General features: G+C 39.4%; 1 protein-coding gene across 1 annotated transcript in view; it reads left to right on the forward strand.

Moving 5' to 3' along the window:
• The window catches only part of WDR17 (WD repeat domain 17), a 106,386-nt gene that overhangs the window by 81,839 nt on the left and 5,218 nt on the right, over positions 1-19,329 (forward strand). The window contains exons 18-26 of the mRNA XM_042934208.1: positions 1,635-1,699; positions 4,884-5,016; positions 5,830-5,921; positions 6,976-7,075; positions 7,889-8,028; positions 12,609-12,720; positions 15,870-16,011; positions 16,289-16,391; positions 17,450-17,551. Of these exons, the coding sequence (XP_042790142.1) occupies positions 1,635-1,699; positions 4,884-5,016; positions 5,830-5,921; positions 6,976-7,075; positions 7,889-8,028; positions 12,609-12,720; positions 15,870-16,011; positions 16,289-16,391; positions 17,450-17,551 (989 nt within the window). The remainder of the gene's footprint in view (positions 1-1,634; positions 1,700-4,883; positions 5,017-5,829; positions 5,922-6,975; positions 7,076-7,888; positions 8,029-12,608; positions 12,721-15,869; positions 16,012-16,288; positions 16,392-17,449; positions 17,552-19,329) is intronic.

The following is a 19,329-nucleotide window of genomic DNA, read 5'->3' on the forward strand; positions in this document are numbered from 1 at the left end:
CACAGTGTCCACTTGTGGAGCTTGAGAATTTTGTCGTGCAAGGTCATCAGTGTTCTTAACGATCCAAAACACTGTCCTTCCAATCCTTAAGAAATACAGACGTCTTTGGAGCGCTTCACGATATCCTTCTTCTGTAGTTTCTGATTCTTTGAGATTAATTCTGTGAGATTAGGAAAACAGTTAATCTCTCCACTTACAGGACATGTTTTTATAGAAAAGGCTTGATGATTTCAAAGTTCATTCAATCTACATTTTAACTTGTTTCTTGCATTTGCCTCTACTATAATAAAGACAAATTTTCCCTAAAAGCATAATTTAGGTTACATTTTTCTAAAAAGGTAACATGACGACAGGGGTTCCTGGGTGACTCAGTCAGTTAAGCGTCTGACTCTTGACTTAGCTCAGGTCGTGATCTCATGGTTCATGAGTTTTGAGCCCCCATTCTGGCTCTGCACTGATAGTGTGGAGCCTGCTTGGTATTTTGTCTCTCTCTTCCTCTCTCTGTCCATCCCCGCTTGCTCTCTCTCAAAATAAATAAAAATAAACTTAAATAAAAAGGAAACACGACTACAAATAATGTAGTATTAAAAAGTTGCCATTTTGTACACCCAAAACTAACTTTATACTCTATGTTAACTAACTGGAATTTAAATAAAAACAAAAAACATTTACCTATTTAAAATTTAACCTATTATTTTCAGGCTAATTACGAATCTTCTAGCCGTAATTGTAGTAGAATTCTACTGTTTGGGAGAACCTTAATTAAAATGAAGTTTAGATCCATGTTGTGATATTCAGAATTCTTCACCCTCACTTCCCTTGTAGACATGAGTTCAGTGAAGTCTATGTTTTCCGTATAATTGTCTCACTTGCCTTGATTGAACAATGATCTTTACTAACAGTCTAATTTTTAGAATATGAAGATCAGGGATGCCTGGGTGGCTCAGTTGGTTAAGTGTCCGACTTCAGCTCAGGTCACAATCTCAAGCTTCGTGACCTAGAGCCCCGTGACGGGCTCTGTGCTGCCAGCTCAGAGCCTGGAGCCTGCTTCGGAGTCTGTGTCTCCCTCTCTCTCTGCCCCTCACCCACTCGTGCTCTGTCTCCATCTCTCAAAAATGAATAAACGTTAAAAAAAATTAAAATAAAATACGAAGATCAGTTTATCAACTATAAAGAAAGATATGACAATAAATAAAATTTGTGAAAAAACAAAGAATAAAAATAGAAATAAATGTCATATTTTTTAAACAGAAGAATTTCAGTATGTATTATTTTGAACATAGGACACAGATTACCATAGAACAGATTACTCTGGTGTTGTGTCAGAAGGGGAGTTACTATGTTTTTTAAACTACACACTTAGGTAGTACTATTCCTCTCCCCTCCCACTGCCCCCTGTCTAGGTTTGGGATTTTCGTTGCTGAATAATACAATTTACATATTTTACTTTATTTTAAAATGTAATATTTATACTCTGTGGAGTGGGATAGAATTCAGAAATATTCCTGGAAATCTAAACACCCTAAAAACACACGAAAAACTCGTATTAAAAATGTGAGTTCGTTAAAAAAAAAAAAAAAGTTAAGAGTTAGTACAGTCAAAATACACTTTGCCTTTCTCGTTTTCTGTTCTAGTGGGACAAGGCCTTGTCAGTCGCACCGGGGGTGTCTATGAAATACTGGAAGAAGTTAATGCAGAGGTAAGCACAGAGTCTGTGTCCAAATAGATGTTTTAAAATATGTTAAAATGGAAGCAATATATAAATAGTAGCTTTTGAAATTTTCTAGTCTTAGGTTGTCTTTAAAAACAGCTGAGTTTTATGTATGCTAATGCTGTAAATTAAATGAATTGGTTACAAGTCACTTGGTGTTCTTCTGTTTGACCTGGCATCTGAGAAAGACAGTGGAAGGGAGATTCTCCATGTCAATGGAGGGATTGACAGATGAGTAAACATACTTACTGGATAATATATTGCTACTGAAATATAGGTGGTAAGATTTTCTGAAGGTTTCCTAAAGTTCACAGAGTACTTCTTCTGTAAATAATCTCAGTTCTCTTTGGCCACCAGTCCTTGCCGTCTCCCGTCCGTGAATACGAGGGAGGCACTGGTGAAGCCTCTTTCTGAGGTGTGTTGGTTTCCTATGGCCCCTGTAACAAAGTATTATAAACTGGTTGGCTTCAGACCCACAGAAATTTATTCTCACAGCCCGGAGGCTAGAAGGCCAATATCCACTTGCCGGGAGGACTGGTTCCTACTGAGGTCTTTGAGAAAGAATCTGTTCCACGTGTTTTCCCCAGCTTCTGGTGGTTACTGGCAGTCGTCGGCCTTCACTGAGTCATGGGTGCACCACTCGAACCCCTGCTTTCTTCTCACGGTGCCTTAGCCCCTGTGTGTCTGTGTGCACATTCCTTTCTTTCTTGGAGGACACCAGTCATAGCAGATTGAGGGTCTACCCTCAACCAGTTGAACTCCCTCTTTACTGATTACATTAGCAAAGACCCTCTTTCCAAATAAGGTTACATTTGTACAGACCGTGGTTTGTCCTTCAGTAAACGTGTTTTGGGCAGACACATTTCAACTCACAGCGTAAGACTGTTCCCTATTGTAGTCGTTCAGGGAATATTAATTTTTTTAGTGCTCACTATGTGTCTAGCACTGTGCTAGGCCCGTAGACTACTATTTCATGACTAATTCCCTTGATTCTGGCCTTAAAAATGAAAAAGTTTGATTTTTCTTCCACGAGACATGATTTAGAAGCAAATTCAACTGCAACTCACATGTATAAATAAAAATCTGCCTGAGGCTACGCATGAAATGCAGAAGGACTAATGAACACATTTGCCGTTGGAAAGCAGACCGTTCCCTGGCACCTATTTTCCCAGCAATAAGTGCATCAGCGGGCTGGCTGTGGGCTCCCTGTCTTAAGTTCTAAAAATCCCAAAGAATTCCAAGTTCCTGTACCCTCACTGCACACTTGTGAATGTTATCTCCCCCCGCCCCCACCGAAATCTTTAATAAAGCCATGTTAGCAGACAATGTTTCTTTCACGAAACAATTGTGTTTCAACCTCAGCAAAAACTGTTTCAGATATCTTTGGAAACCAACACCTGCTTTTCTCTACTCCTTAATTCACATGGTGGCCAGAAAATGGTCTCCTCACGGCTCCTAAATTTATGTTGTATAGATGCAACCATTCAGAGAGATTGGCCATTTCTCGGTCCTAGTTCTTTAGAAGGGGATATTATTACTCCTCTAACAAAGAAATCAGTGTCACAATGGTTGAAAACACAGGTGTTGGGGAGAATTCCAGTGACCCTGTAGATTGGAGATTGTTAACAGTGAGCTGGGCAAACAAAAACTGTGCTACACCAACCCAGAGATTGGCGATTGAAATGTAGTTTAATGCAAATGCCAGCATATATTAAATATGCCAGATTAGTGTTCTTTTTTTTTTTTTTAATTCATTTATTTTGAGACAGAGAGCATGAGTCAGGGAGAGGCAGAGAGAGAGAGAGAGAGAGAGAGAGAGAGAGAATCCCAGGCAGGCTCTGCACTGTCAGCCTAGCGCCCGATGCAGGGCTGGAACTCACGAAACTGCAAGATCATGACCTGAGCCAAAATCAGGTCAGAAACTTAACCAACTGTGCCATCCAGGTGCCCACAGATTAGTTTTCAACAAACCTGAGGCTAAATATTAAGAGTTAAATTAATTTGGTTGGTCACTGGGAAACTACTTGGGACTTATTTAGGAAAAGAGAAACACAGACAGGATACAGAGAGACAGAGGCAGACACAAGCAGATTCTTGGTAATCTCTAAGATCAGGATCCTGTTTTCCCCTCATATATCAGGAACTTTTTGTTTTTGTAAACTACCTTGCTTGGGGTGCTCATAGTATTCTATATTTTATTGTCAGTATTTATACTCTTCTCTTTTTTAATGATTTTAAGTTACTTGCATTTAAAGGGTTTGCATTCATTGTTGTGCTCCCTAAAACGTTTAAAATTCTGTCTTTAATGCAGTGGACACGCACGTATTTATTAATCCAATTGAAAGTGGATATCCCATCACACATCTAGTTTACAACTTATTTTCAGAAAATATATTGCTCACTTTAATAGACAAGCTGTATTCATTTTTAAGGCCTAATGTTATGCCCAGAATTCGTGATCCCCAAAGACCACCAGGGAGCCGAGTCCGATGCAAAAGCAAAAGAACCTTTATTCGAGCTAGCTCGAGCTCAGTCCCCTACCTGCACCGACGCAGCGGTGAGATACCAGGGAGAGAGAGCGAGTTTCAAAAGCACAAAGGTTTTATAGGGGTCTAGGGGCAGTTGGTGAGGTAATGGCTGTGGCCTCAGCCGATTGGCTGGGGAAGGGTCGTGGCCTCGGCCGATTGGCTGGGGAAGGGTCGGAGTCCTGTTACGCAGGTTGCTGGGCGTGTTTTGATCAGGAAGTTTGAACGGGTGAGCGGGAGGTTACTCAAGGGGAGGAGGCGCGGTCTGAGGTTTCTGTGATTTTCCCGGAAAAGGGGTCATGTCTGGGACATAGTCACTCAAGGTGGAGAACACAGAACAAGATGGAGTCGGCCGGCGTAGGCCCGCCCTTTCACCTAATATGTTCAGTGCTTTTAAAATATGAAAACATGTAGTGTTTTAAGAGAAAATATGTTATCTATTTTATTTATTGCAGAAAACTTTTGTCTTCCATATCTGATTTGATTATAAAATCTGAAGCTTTTAGAAAAGTGATATGCAGAAGGGTTTTAGGAAATCTACCACATATTTTGGATATTTGGCTGCTTTAGATATTTCAGAAAATCTGAGTCCAACTGAGAACCTTGAAATTGGTATATTATAAAGAAAGTTGTTCTTGTTTTATTAGGAGAGCTGATCAGTTAATCCAGGAAGATAAGGATGATGTCATTCCATACTGCATCGCCATTGGAGATGTGAAAAAATTAGCGAATTTTTTTATGTCAAGAGGTCAGCTTACAGAAGCTCTGCTTGTTGCACAGGTACCAGTACATGATCACACAGGCCACCTACCCTGGCGGGAGGGCCTGCGGAAGGAAGACTGTGCTGACTGATCACACCTGCCTTCCCGTGATCGACAGTCAGATGGCCTGGCTCCTGCCCACCTCCCAACCTTCTCTGTCTGCAGTACGGTCACACTTTCTATGCCCTGGTCACACTGCACGCAGTTTAGACATTCAGGCATCCCTGGACTGTTGTATGCTGCTGGATGTCATATGTGGGTGAACAACTATTTCTAGTAACCATGCACTTGAAGCTTCGTGTTGATACAAATGGAGTCCACATTCTTTTTCGAATTCTGAGGGTACCTCCAGATTGTATAAATTTTAAACGTGATTTAAATAAGCAGTTGATCCTTGAACAGCACAGGGTTAGGGACACTGAACCCCCACCCAGAGATCCTCCTATAACTTTTGACTCCCCCAAAACTTAAGTGCTAATAGTCTACTGTTGACCAGAAACTTTACCAATAACATGAGCAGTAGATTAACACATATTTACCAATAACATGAGCAGTCGATTAACACATATTTTGCACGTTACATGTGTTATATATCATGTTCTGACCTTAAAGTGAGCTAGCAAAAAGAAAATGTTATTAAGGAAATCATGAGGAAGAGGAAATACATTTACAGTCCTGTATTTATTGGAAAAGATCTGCATATAAGTGGACCCGTGCAGTTCAAACCCATATTGTTAGAGGGTCAACTGCACTTTGATCAAAATAATATTTAGAAATTGGGCAGCTGTCAACAATTAGCTAAAAATTAATTAAAGATTTTATTAAATTCCAGGCTGCTTGTGAGGGAAACATGCAGACCGTACATGTTTCCACACCTAAAGGATCTTCCTATCCTGATGATATCTACAAGGAAGACTGTCATGAGTGAGTGCTTTATCCTTTGTGTGGGATCAGTATTTTCAGGGTTGGCTTCCCCTCGGGGGGTTTTAAGACCCATGCGCTTCACCCTTTTCCATGCACAGGGGCTGGGCTGTCTCACTTTGATTCTTGCCTCAGTCCTGCTCCATCCCAGGGCCTCTGGGTGAACAGGGCAGTGTCAGGCATGCACGTGCAGCCTGCATGCCTTTTGTGTGGCTTTCAGAGAGGCAGCATGTATTTCAGTAGAGAGATTGCAGATAAAGCACCGAAATAGTTAAAAACATCAACCTTGTTTAGGGAGGAGAGGCAGTAAAAATAAGGAGGGCTGTTTATTAATGTTTTACTGTAAAGTCATTGTAGATGACATCATCCCAAGACACCAGAATTAGTTGTTGGGAATACAATTTAGACTCCTTTTAAAGAAGAAATCCAAATACACATTTTTTAAAAGAAATGGAAGGTAGAATTCTTCAGCCTTTTGCCCTTTTTAAAATCTAATAATCTACTTTCCCATGCCTCATTATTGGCTCCTATTATTGCTTTAAAAAATTGGATATTTAAACTTTTAGGATGCTTTTCCAGTAAAAAAGGGTCGTAAAATGTTAAGCAAATAATGTGTTAGGACCAGCGTACTCCTTCCTGATTCTTTGCTGCTATTCTCTGCCATGTCTAAACTCGACATTTTAAAGATCTAACATACCCCACCCATATTGTGGTCACCATCTAAATTTTGAAAAGTTTCAGTTCAGCCTGTAATTCTTCTGCAGTTAACTGTCCCTATAGCTGAGTTGTCAATTATTCAATGTAGGATGGCAAATTTTGAAAATGAGACTTCTATTCTGACATTTGGGGTGGGGGCATGCCATACATACTAATTTGTTTGCTAAGAAAAACAGCTTTCCTGATTTTTCTTTCCCAAAGATCAGACTTATACCTGAATCAAAGATACCAAATTAAATCCTATGTGATCCCTTAATAAGCTTGTTCTAAAAGGGCGTTAGTTCATTTTATGACGGAATCCTTCTGTTTATATAGACTACATACTCTTTCTCTTTTCTAGACTCCTGCACAAAGTCAGTGAAGAACTAGCGGAATGGTATTTTCAGGATGGTCGCGCAGTGTTGGCCGCATGTTGCCAGCTAGCCGTAGATAATACTGAGGTACATTTCACATTGGTTTATGTAAATGGAAAGCTCTTAAGGTGCGTCATGGTGTTTGAGTGGAAAAAATACGGCAACTCCTGTGCAAGATCTGATTTTGCATGCCTACCAAGCCTGAGCTACCATGCCTCAGAAGCACACATAAACTCTACAGACTATGAAATCTTATTTCCAATTCATTTCTATCACGAAGTACATATTTATAACAACCTGACTTTAAGTATTTCATCTGATATGAGAAGAAGTAGTGTGGTGAAGGGGAAAATCTCAGGGATTCAGAATACTTGACTTTTAGAAGCGCTTATTTTTAAGTATACGTTAGTATAATCTTCAAAAGTGATGTTTTTAAGGTATTTTCTATTTAACCCTCTAGTAAGAAAAATGTATAGTAAAGATGGATTCTGTTTTGCATGTATCCTTAGATACAGTAGATTTAAGGGATCATTGATAATCATTGCACACTGTTGATGAATCTTCTAAGAATTGACATTGTTTTGTGATAGAGACATGGAAGGACATGAGGATATAGCAGACAAACTGTTATTAATTCATTAAAAAACTATTATCAAGGGTTCTCAACTTAAATTCTGACCTTATAAAAATTCCCTGTATGTCCCTTTATCAGGTAAGCTTTTCCATCTGGAAATTGCATTTATACTTACATAAGTACTTTATAGGAATATCACATTCAGTATTTTTAAGAATAATTGATTATAGGTTAATACTGCTTTATCTACTTTATGAGCTTGGCGGGGAAAGATGATCCAATCCAGCATCTATGAAACTGAAGGAATTATTTTCTTATTGGGTAAGCTTGCTATGGCATACCTGATTCGTGGAAATGAACTGGAGTTGGCCGTCAGTGTGGGCACAGTGCTCGGAGAGCCTGCTGCACCCACAACCCACTATGCCCTGGAATTGCTGGCGAGAAAATGCATGATGATTCCACCATGGTAAGAATTTCTAAATTCGAAGAATAATTTTATAGGAACGGAATACATTTTTAAAATATTTTAAGTTGCATTTGATGTGTTTTGAGAGAATACAGCATCTCCTTTTCAAATTTTTTAACTTAATTTCTTAATATTTATTTATTTTTGAGAGAGAGAGGGCATGTGATCAGGGAGGGGCAGAGAGAGAGAGAAGGAGCGAGAATCCCAAGCAGGTTACAAGCTGTCAACACAGAGCCCAAAGTGAGGCTCAGACTCATGAACCATGAGATCATGACCTGAGCCGAAACCAAGAGTCACACTCAACTGACTGAGCTACCCAAGCGCCTAGCATCTCCTTTTTGATTGAAAGAGAAAGATTGTGGGAGGAAACAGGGCTATGATGATGAAATAATCGTGGGAACTGCCCTGGTTTGGAGTGAAATCTACCATGGCCCATTCTGAAGCAGTCTCCTCATAACTCGATATTATTTCGAGTGCACAGAACATCGTGAATAAATGTGCACTGCTGAAGATAATCAGGACCACACATTTCCACATTTCAGATTCTGCATATCTACACTCATTCTTGTCAGACCTTGTGTCTTAGTTTAAGGTTTGCAAAATAAGGTGACCTTTCTAATGGAGCATAATAACATAGTTTAGCTAGAGACTTGGAACGGGCCATTTCCCCAGACGTGGGCAGTCCTGTAAGAAATAGACCCTGGAAAGTCCCTGGGGTGACCTGGAAGTCCAGGTCCAAGCAGTTCTCACCCCATCTGCAGAGCCCTGATCTTCGGGCAGATAGTCCTTCATTATGGAGCATCTTTAGCCAAGATATGAGGCTGACACTCAAGACCTGTTTGTTGAATAAAGATGATTTCAGACATTCATCTTCTCCTTCCCTAAAGCACTTAAAACCTTAAGGAGTTTCTAAATAAACTTGTTAATCAGGCCTTTCACCTCTTCGCACCGCACGCCCAGTTCACGTGTGTGCGTGCATGCACACACACACACACACCACTCGTAAAATGGAGCTGTACAGACTCTACTGTCAAATTCCACAGACAGTAATAACATTAAGAATAATGACAGCTAACTAACCCTTCTGCACTGTGTGCCAAGCTCTGTGCTAAGCACTTTACATGTAATGATTCACTCACGATAGATACTGCTTTGCCTCTGGCCTCCATAAGTGGTGGAGCCAAGATTCAACGTTCTATAAACTGGCTCCGAAGTTTATACTTAGCTACTGTCTTTGTCAGTTCAGGCTGCTGTGACCAAGTGTCACAGACTGGGTGGCTTACAAATGACAGAAATGTATTTCTCACAGTTCTGGAGGCTGAGAAGTCTGAGATCAAGGCACTGGCAGATTTGGTGTCTGATGAGAGCCGGCTTCCTGGGTCCTAATCAGCCATCCTCTCCCTTTGTTCGTGTGCGGAAGGGTCGAGCTAGCTCTCTGTGGCCTCTTTTACAAGGCACCAGTACTGTTCAGGGCTCAGCCCTCAGGGCCTAATCGCCTCCCAGGGGCCCCACTTCCAAATACCGTTGCACTGGGGATTAAGTTTCAATATGTGAACGTGGGGAGCAACACAGGTCTCCGGTCTTTTCAGCTATCAAGCCGTGTCACCCCCTTCGTCTGTGGCTAGCTCAGAAAGACAGCAACACTTCCCGTTTTCCCTTTCTTTCTGGATCTGGGGGCTTCATAGGGAATCGGGAATCTCAGAGTTTTTATCATTTATTCCCGTATCTTACAGCCACAAGAGGTCCTTCCCCCAACCCAAATGTGGCAGTACCCCACCATTGACCTTAGACTTAGGACTTACATGTGTTTAATGCCCACCATCCTTAATACCCAGGTTTATGTCTGTCAGGAACAGTAACGGTCAGTTGCATACTGTGACTTGCCTTAGACCTTATCCCACAGCATGAGTTTAACGTAGATTATTTATTCACAAAGGTGACGGACTCCCTGCTAGAGGTCATCGTGTAATCTAAATAAAATGTGATTAAGTTGTTTTTTGTTTTTTGGGTTTTTTTTTTTGGTAAAGGCAAAAAGTAGCAAAACAAATAGAAATTAAATTTAGGTGAGGTTTAAAAAATCTTTCAACTGACTACATGTCTTAGTTGCTTTTAATTTAAGACAAACTTCTATTTCCTCGTAATGCCCCTAAGAAGTTTCCTTTATATATCCGTAGATACATGCACCAGAAACTTGGATAAAGTTCAAATTTTGAAATCTGTAATGCTTATCAGGTTTATTTCCAGGGGAAATCCGTAAGCCCTATGAATAAGCCTCCAAAAGTTTAAATAAAAACATAGTTGCATAATTTGGAAGGAATGTTCACAATTTTGTAAGACAAGTGCCCTTCCCTGTTTTACATTTGCTGGTAAAAGTCTCCTTTTTCTTGGTTCTCACTGCATAGACATGGTATTCATATTTAAAATAATTTTCTTTCTAGCTTTCCATCTGTTGGATACAGGTACTGTCTAGTTTTATAAAAACACTTAATAAAAATATTCATATTTTATTTCAGTTTTAGAATATTAACTCTATGGTAAATGATCATTACCTGTTCTTGCTTCATTGTTTTACAGAATGACAATTCATTTATAGAATTCATAACATATAGAACCTAACTACAAAGTGACAACACTTCTTGTAGTGTAGGTACAAAATCACTCACGGTTTTATATTAAAATTTGTGTCATAAATGAATTGTGACTTTCTACAATACAAAATAGTAGTTAATAACTCAGCTAAACAAGTGAAAATGCCTGTTCTGACAATGAAATTTGAGAGTTTAGATTATTTAGTAGGTCTGTATTGTTACATGTATATACATTTTCCCCGATTGGTCAATGGAAGTGTCAGTAAATGGTAAGTTACACTAAAGGGAGAAGAAAATTAGCATTGCTGCAAACTTCAGTGTATCAGGATATAATTCTACAGCAAGAAGGTCAGACTTTTGTCTGTAGTTCATAGAAGTTTGAATAGAATTTACACATCTAGTTTATGTACTGGAAAAACAAATGTTAATTTCTGTATTCTCATGGACATTATCGAATACTGCTATTAAATGTCCGTATCAGGAAACATAAGCATTGAAACTTCTTAGAGCAGATGAATTACGCTAATTTGAGACTTGGAAAAACACTCAAAGACTTACCTGTTCAATGATGATAGAGTATTTGATACACATAAATTGTCTCTCTTCCTGTTCATGCTCACTATATTCTTGATTACACACCTCTTAATGTTTTAAAAATAATTTATTCACATCAATGATCAATGTACATTTTACTGAAGGCTTCCCAAAGAAGGTGAAGGAAGATTTTACTCTCTGAAGTCCACCCTTTCAGAAACTCACATTTGAAATATTGCCTATTCTCAAGTTATGCTGAATGTGTTTTATATCAGTTTCTTGAAAAGTGGATAATAACATCTTGAATCATTAAAAATTAGTGTTTTCTCAGTTGTGCAACAGTATGCAATGAAAAACTCTTCACCTAATGATTTTTAAAGAGGATATTATACAGAACATTTTTAACGTAAAGCCGTTAAATATGACACATGACGCTTTAATATACCTTCTTTTTTATTTTTTATTTTTAAAATTATTTTTATTTTAGAGAGAGACCATGAGCGAGAGTGGGCATGAGCTCGGGAGGAGCAGAGGGAGAGAGAGAGAATCTTAAGCAGGCTCCACGCCAACCATGGGACCCCACCTTGGGGCTTGACATGCAGCTCTATCCCATGACCCTGGAATCATGACTTGAGCCGAAATCAAGAGTCAGTCGCTCAACCAACTGAGCCACCCAAGCGTCCCTAAAATACCTTATTTTTAAGTGATTTATTCCTTTCACTGAATCTTTTAAAAAGTAAATCAGAAAACTGCATTTCTATCTTTGATTTCCACGTAAAGTTTAAGAGAGATGCAAAACACCTGAAATTCGAAACTTAAAATATCTAAGTATTCTATTGTTTTTTTTTTTTTTACGTTTATTCATTTTTGAGAGACAGAGACAGAGCACGAGTGGGGGAGGAGCAGAGAGAGAGGGAGACACAGAATCTGAAGCAGGCTGCAGGCTCTGAGCCTGACATGGGGCTCAACCTCACAAACCATGAGATTTATGACCTGAGCCAAAGTCGGATGCATCCAACTGAGCCACCAGGCGCCCCAGTCAGTATTCTACTGGTTTTAAAGAGTGGCTTAATCCAGCTGGGGTTGTGGCCATAACAAAAGCTGATGAAAAGTAGCCTTCACAAAGCTTGCTTCATAATTCACTCTACAGAACATATCTAATACAGCTTAGTTTGCTTAGAGAATAATTCTGTAATAGCCAAATTAATTGCAAATATATACAGATTTAAGATTTTTACAAAATTATAGAAATTTCCTAATACATTTTTCCTTCATGCCCTTTGGTTTATCTGTCATCCACGTTTGGAGGTCTTTCATAATTAAGTAGAAAATTAGTATTTTTTATGTTAGTAGAAAACCAAAGGAAGTATCAGAGTTTTCTTCCTTTGAAATAGTTCTAAATGTTACTTTTAGATTTTTTCCTTGTTGAATCAGTTTCCCCCTTTGTTATGTGCATAGGAATTTGGCAGCTGATCTTCTCCTGATGACTCCTGACAATGAACTACAGTTAGTTAAACTATGTGCTTTCTACCCAGGGTGTACCGAAGAGATAAATGATCTTCATGAGAAGGTATTCTAAGGGTATTACATACTCTAATTTGGAATGCAGTGCTAGGATTTAACTAATTTTAGGTTAGGGCAAATAAAGATTCAGGCAGAGAAACATATGATCCCTCGCGAACCCTTTTATAGATACAACAGAAGTGATAACAGTAAGTGACATTGGTTGAGCTTCTGTGTGCTTGAGATGGTTCTGAATTTTCACATATGTTTGTATTTTACTGACTTCACATGGAAACCCCGAAAAGCAAGGCTCATTGTTCCTATTTTACAGCAAAAGTGAGCTCGGGGAGCTTAAGCAACTGCCTCTAGTTAGTTAGAGGCAGAGTGTAGACTTGAGCTTGAGCACGTCTGACTCCACATCCGTCCCACTCTGCCCCTCTGCACCTTAAGGTGCATTTTTGCCAACTTTTACAAATAGGCAGTTTAGGACCTTTAAAAGAGTTAATTATGAAATTCACATGCATTGCTTTAAAGTGCTTTTAAAAAAATACTCCTTTGTAGAATATAGGAATTTATGAACCAAGATTATGTATAAAAATAACCAAAATGTTCAACAACAGGGAGATTGTGTATATAAATTGCAGTACATTTCTGTATTTCAATGCTTTTCACCCATTAAAAAGATCATGAAGTTCTCTTTTTATTGACATTGGTACAAGGCTATAAAACAGTTCTGTAAAAAAGCAGAATATGAAATACATGCCATATGATTTTCATTTTGAAAATAACTGCACATATTTATGTTAATTATTATATATTTAAGGAGATCTATACAGTTCTTTTAAGAAAAATATAACTTACAGTAAAACATTTTTTTGTCTTTAATATGAAAATAGCAGTGTTTTGTTTCACTTAAATGACCCCACTTCATGACCCTTGATTTGTCTGCAGTGTTTAAAAATTACTTTTTTAATGTTTATTTTTGAGACAATGCGAGAGACAGAGTGCAAGCAGCGGAGGGGCAGACAGAGAGAGACACAGGATCTGAAACAGGCTCCGGGCTCTGAGCTGTCGGCACAGAGCCCGACTCGGGGCTCGAACTCACGAACCGTGAGATCATGACCTGAGCCGAAGTCGGACGCTTAACTCACTGAGCCACTCAGGCGCCCCATGCAGTGTTTAGTGGCCCTTTTCATCCAACAGTGGATACTTACTAAGTATTATGATAACACAGATAGAATGAGCATGTGTGTGCATGAGTGAGTGTATATGTGTGTGTTTGAGCAAGTGTGTATGTGTGTGAGTGACTGTGTGTGTGTGAGATGAGGGACAATACTTATGAGATGGTAATCATGCACAGTGACCAGTGGGTTGTGAGATTATGGGTGGCCTGACTTCTTTACACACTTTGTGTTCTGTGAAATATTTTCTAAGTGAGTTGTACTTCACTTTTACAAACATGGCAAGTAAAAGCTATTCCTGTGTTGAAATGAAAATGCAGAGGGAAGGAAGTATGAACCTTACATTTGCTGCATGGTGCTTTAAATAGACACCCTACGCCCTGTATGAGGTGATAGCAGCAAGCACTAATGGTGGGGCTTAGAGAGGAGAAATACTTGTCTGTGTTTACACACTCGTAATGACACAGGCAGGATGGCATTCGCATCGCCTTTTTGTCACACAATCTAAAAGGATATAATTAGACTTTCTGCTCAGACTTCACTGATAACTGTTTACAAAGACTAGTCAGTTAGGTGTAAACGTGTTACTACTACCTGGGACAGTTTCACAAGTAATGCTACAAATTATATTTTTAAATATTATCTTAATTTATATAACTTAGAATTTTAAGATAGGATGGGAATTACAGCAATGATCATCTTACTCTTATTATATTTTATTTGAGAATAAAATTTCAATAGAAACCACTTTTTTTATTCCCTTTACTCTTGGAGCATATGTCAAAGTGAAGAATTTTATCTAGCCAGTTGTAATACCTAGTGCACATAGCTGCTCAGTAAATAACTGGCATTTAGTTAATGAAGTTGGGGAAACAATATGAAATTTTATATATACGAGAGCTCCTTTAATTTAGTTCATTGTAATTTTTTAAGAGAGAGATTGTGGAATCCAAAATGTTCAATTTACATAATTTTTATTTGATTTTTAAGTTGAATTTAAATTCCAGGTAGTCAGCATACAATGTAATATCAGTTTCAGGTGTGCAATATAGTGACTCAACACTTCGGTACTCATTACAGCAGGTGAACTCCCTAATCCCCATCATCTGTCCCCCCATCTCCAAACCCCCTTTAAACAGAAAATACGAAACTACTGAATAAACCTAGTAACTTAAGGGGACATAAACGTGAGAGGGAAGAAAGTGATAAACCTCAGAGGTGAGGAGATGGGCAACCTTGCTGTGCGCAAACCGTGCCCTCTGGAGTCCTAACACAAAATACCTTTGTGGAAGCACCACATCAGTGGTTGCTAACCCCAGTGAGAAGAAGCAGTAACTATTTATAGGTGCTGGAAGGGGGACAATGCAGGAAACCCCCGCCTGCACCCTGGAAGCAGGAGAACGTACCTAAGGGAGGAGCAGACTGAGTTTCAACAGGAAAAAAAAATCATTTGAAAAACTGGGGAGTAGTGCTTTTCATATTTCAGTAATGAAATTTCCTGGGCTCAAAATCTGCATTTTGTGGCATTTCAGAATGTCAGAGCTCAAAACTTTGAGAGCTTGTAACGTGTTTTGCCTTTCTACTTGAAATTAAGTTGCTCTGTCTCAAAGGCCAAGCAAAATTAAACTCCACAGTGTGTGTGAGATGTCAGAGTGTATTTTTTATGTTTTCTGTATTTAATGTAGTTTCTGACAGTGGTCAGTATATTCTGAAGTGATAAATCTCAGCCTGTGTTTTTCTAAGTTGCATGTGTGGATACTAATTCCAATATCACAGGATAATTTACTTCTACCTTTTTCACTATTTGTGTGATGAAAAACTACTGATGCACTCAGGTAATACCTTATTTGCTGTTATTAGATCCTAAGGATATTTTCATAAATGTGTGCTTTTAATAAAAATTATTTCACTGGCATCTGTTTTGAGCAACTTTAATAGGAAGAGCATAGTAGGCATATTGGAGATATTTAGTACTTATACTGCTGCGTGTATCCCTCTAAGTTTTAGTAACGTCATTAAACCGATTACTTTTCAGTGCAAGCTACCCACAGTAGAAGAATGTATGCAGTTAGCAGAGGCTGCCCTTGCGGATGGTAATATATTTGAAACTGTGAAGTATTTCTTGTTAAGTCAAGAGCCTGAAAAAGCCCTTCCTATTGGTATTGACTTCATCAAAGGTAAGTTTTCCGTTGGTGGTACCAACTCAAATCTACTCACTGATTTGAGCCTTTCATTAGTATTGACAAGCAGCCTTAAAGTCAGACACCAGCCATCCTAAATTTAAAAAAGGAAGAGATTGCCGATTGTGTGCTATGGGGACTTGAGAGAGGGTAGATGTGCAATACTTGTCCAGATGAGATGGCCAGAAGAGAATTAATTATGTAAGTTAAAAATTGGATGAACATGATTAGTATGATTATTTAGATCATCTTTTATTTGGTTTTGTTTTGCCAGAATGCATCAGTAGCTCAGATTGGACATTGGATACCGTTTACCCCGTTCTTGACCTATTGAGTTATATCCGTACTGAAAAATTAGTCTTGCATACGTGTACTAAGTAAGTGCTTTTACTCCAAAATACTAAGGGAATCTATGTAATGCTTGAAAATGGTTATGTTGTTTTTGGTGTTCATATCAAGAAATAAGATCATCTTGGATAGGGAAGTGCCCTTGGAGAAAAATTACATTTATATTTGCTATTCTTAAGAAAAAATACAGAGGTCAATTGGAAACGGGAAAAATAAATTCTAATGGTCCTATTTATTAATACCTAGAGTGTGTATATTTATTTATGTGTACACGGACACATACACAGACACTCATGGACACATGGACACACTTGGACCCACACACGGACACAAACACACACAAACACAGACACACACATGGACACACACACGGACACACATGGACACAAAGACAAGACACACGGACACACATGGATACACACACACATGCACACCTGGTTCAAATAGGGCTAATTCAGAGCGTTGGGGTGGTCTTAGACCCGGAGTCCTCAAGAAGCTGGTGGTCATGTCTATTAAACAGCCACTGTGCACAGAGCATGCTACTGGGGGAAAAGTGAAGGTGCTAGGGAGTGACATCTAGTTACCAGCCCTGCATTCAGGTATCATGGAAGGACACTCGTCCACAGAATGAAAGTCCCCGGAGATGGTGTATAGTCTGCAATGGAGGCTTTGGGCTATTACTGTTTTAATGGCAGTGTGGGAAAGACGTTGCCACAGCCTGGGAACCTTAGATGTTTCCCCAGCGGGAAATCGAGAGGGTGTGCCCTGTCCTTGCTTAGAGTCTATAATGTGCCAGAAATTCCTAAATCAGGCCTAATGAGTTCCTTAGAAATTTGCATGAAGAAACGGCCAAGGGATAGAGGAAAACAAGGAGCCAAAAGTTAAAACATTACTTGTGCTGTAGCATAAATGTCTGAAAGGGACTCAACTCATGAATAAAACATCTTCAAGTTGAGAAAATTTTCTAAACATATTTTGCTATAAATGTCACCCATCAAAATACAGAGATATAAGTACGGTAACTATATATGTGAGTAATGTTCTATACCTCAAGTTACAGAATTTTAAAAACTATATTCTCTTTTAGAGCTCGAAATGAATTGCTCATCTTATGTGGTTATATCGGTGCATTATTGGCCATCAGAAGACAGTACCAAAGCATTGTTCCAGCACTTTATGAGTACACAAGGTAAAAATGATTTGTCTTCTGGTATGAAATGAGAGACATTCCTTTCCCTAAGGTTTTAGTCTCTAAGTGTGTCCAGAAGGCACCAAATATATACTGCATGTATCCGTTTATTCTTCCAGTATGTACTTTATAATAAAGCAGCAATCAAACTATATGAATTAGAAGTAAATTAGGCTATAAATAATCAAAATCTGAATTCTAGCTTAAACGTGTGGGGTTTATTGGTCTTCTGTCGAGACACTTGGGGTCTCCACATTCCAGGGCCATTAGAGCTGCAGCCAGAGTCCATTGAGGACCTGAATTCTTCCCTTCTTTTGACACTGACCTCCCTGGTTTCCCTCCACTTGGTTGAACTACCTGGTGACAGGGTCATGTGTATTATGTCTGCAGTCTAAGTGGGAAGGAGAGAAAGGTGACAGGATGGGGACCCCAAAGGATGAGGCCATGTGTCTCAGGAAGGAGAGGCCCCCTTAGGCTGGCATCCTACCGGCCGGATCTATGGAACCCAAATTTTAAAAGAAGAGGAAGGTGCACCTGGATGGCTTAGTCAGTTAAGCAGACTCTTGATCTCACCTCAGGTCATGATCTCACAGTTTGTGTGTTCGAGCCCTGTGTCAGGCTGTGACGCTGACAGTGTGGAGCCTGCTTGGGATTCTCTCTCTCCCTCTGTCTCTGTCCCTCCCCTGCTTGCTTGCTTTCTCTCTCTCTCTCTCTCTCTCTCTCAAAATAAATAAAAACAAACTTAAGGGGCACCTGGGTGGCTTAGTCAGTTAAGCGGCTGACTTCGTCTCAGGTCATGCTCTCTCAGTCTGTGAGTTCGAGCCCTGCATCAGGCTCTGTGCTGGTAGCTCAGAGCCTGGAGCCTGCTTCTGATTCTGTGTCTTCCTCTCTCCCTGCCCCTCCTGTTCTTGCTCTCTGCCTGTCTCTCTCTCTCAAAAATAAACATTAAAAAAATAATAATAAAATAAACTTTTAAAAATACATTTAAAAATTAAAAAAAAAAAAACAGAGCAAAAACTGGGTATTTTACCTTTCCGATCTCTATAGTAGGAAAAAGCAGAGTAAAGAGGATTTGTGAATAGTGGGTAAGTCACTATTTTCTAGTTGGGTGTACCCTTCCTGCCAGACTCCTGTATCTTCTAACAGCTTGCTGAATGTTGGCCGTTGTGCTTAAAACTTGTTATAATCAAAAAGAAAGCCCCACAGTGCCTTCCCCACACAGCATTTCCAAGTTGGCCAGTTTGCTGAGCGGTAGAGTAGCTAACCCCTAACAGTGCTGAGTGTGAGACTAAGCAGTTGTTCTGAGTGCCTTCACGTGGGCAGAGATTGAGACAAACAAAGCTTTCTCTTCCCTCCTCTTGCTTCTGGTCGCAGAGAAGGTCCTGCTTAGATGTAGGGCCCCCACCTAGAGCAGACAGGGCAGGGGGCAGAGGGGACACTGCTAGGCACTCAAGGAGAAACTCAAGGAAAAACCTACTTCTGTGCAGGCAGCAGGCCCAAATGTGAAAGCAGCTTTTAATAATTTGAAAATCTGGGAGCAATAGGGTGTATGTACCACATGGAATTAAAATCTCTTTAATGAAATATATTCATTTAATAAATATGGCTTGGCTAATGAAAGTAAAGAGAGAGAAAATGGTCCCTTGAAATAATATCAGAAATGAAAGGAGGCTTTTGTAAGGCAGAAGAGACCTGGGAGAATGTGTCTGAGAGAAACAGTTGAGAAGGAGAAACTTAAGGCCCTACTTGGAAAGAACCTCCCTGATTATGGTGTCTAT

Source organism: Panthera leo, chromosome B1 (genome assembly GCF_018350215.1).
Source record: "Panthera leo isolate Ple1 chromosome B1, P.leo_Ple1_pat1.1, whole genome shotgun sequence".
Taxonomy (NCBI): Eukaryota; Metazoa; Chordata; class Mammalia; order Carnivora; family Felidae; genus Panthera; species Panthera leo.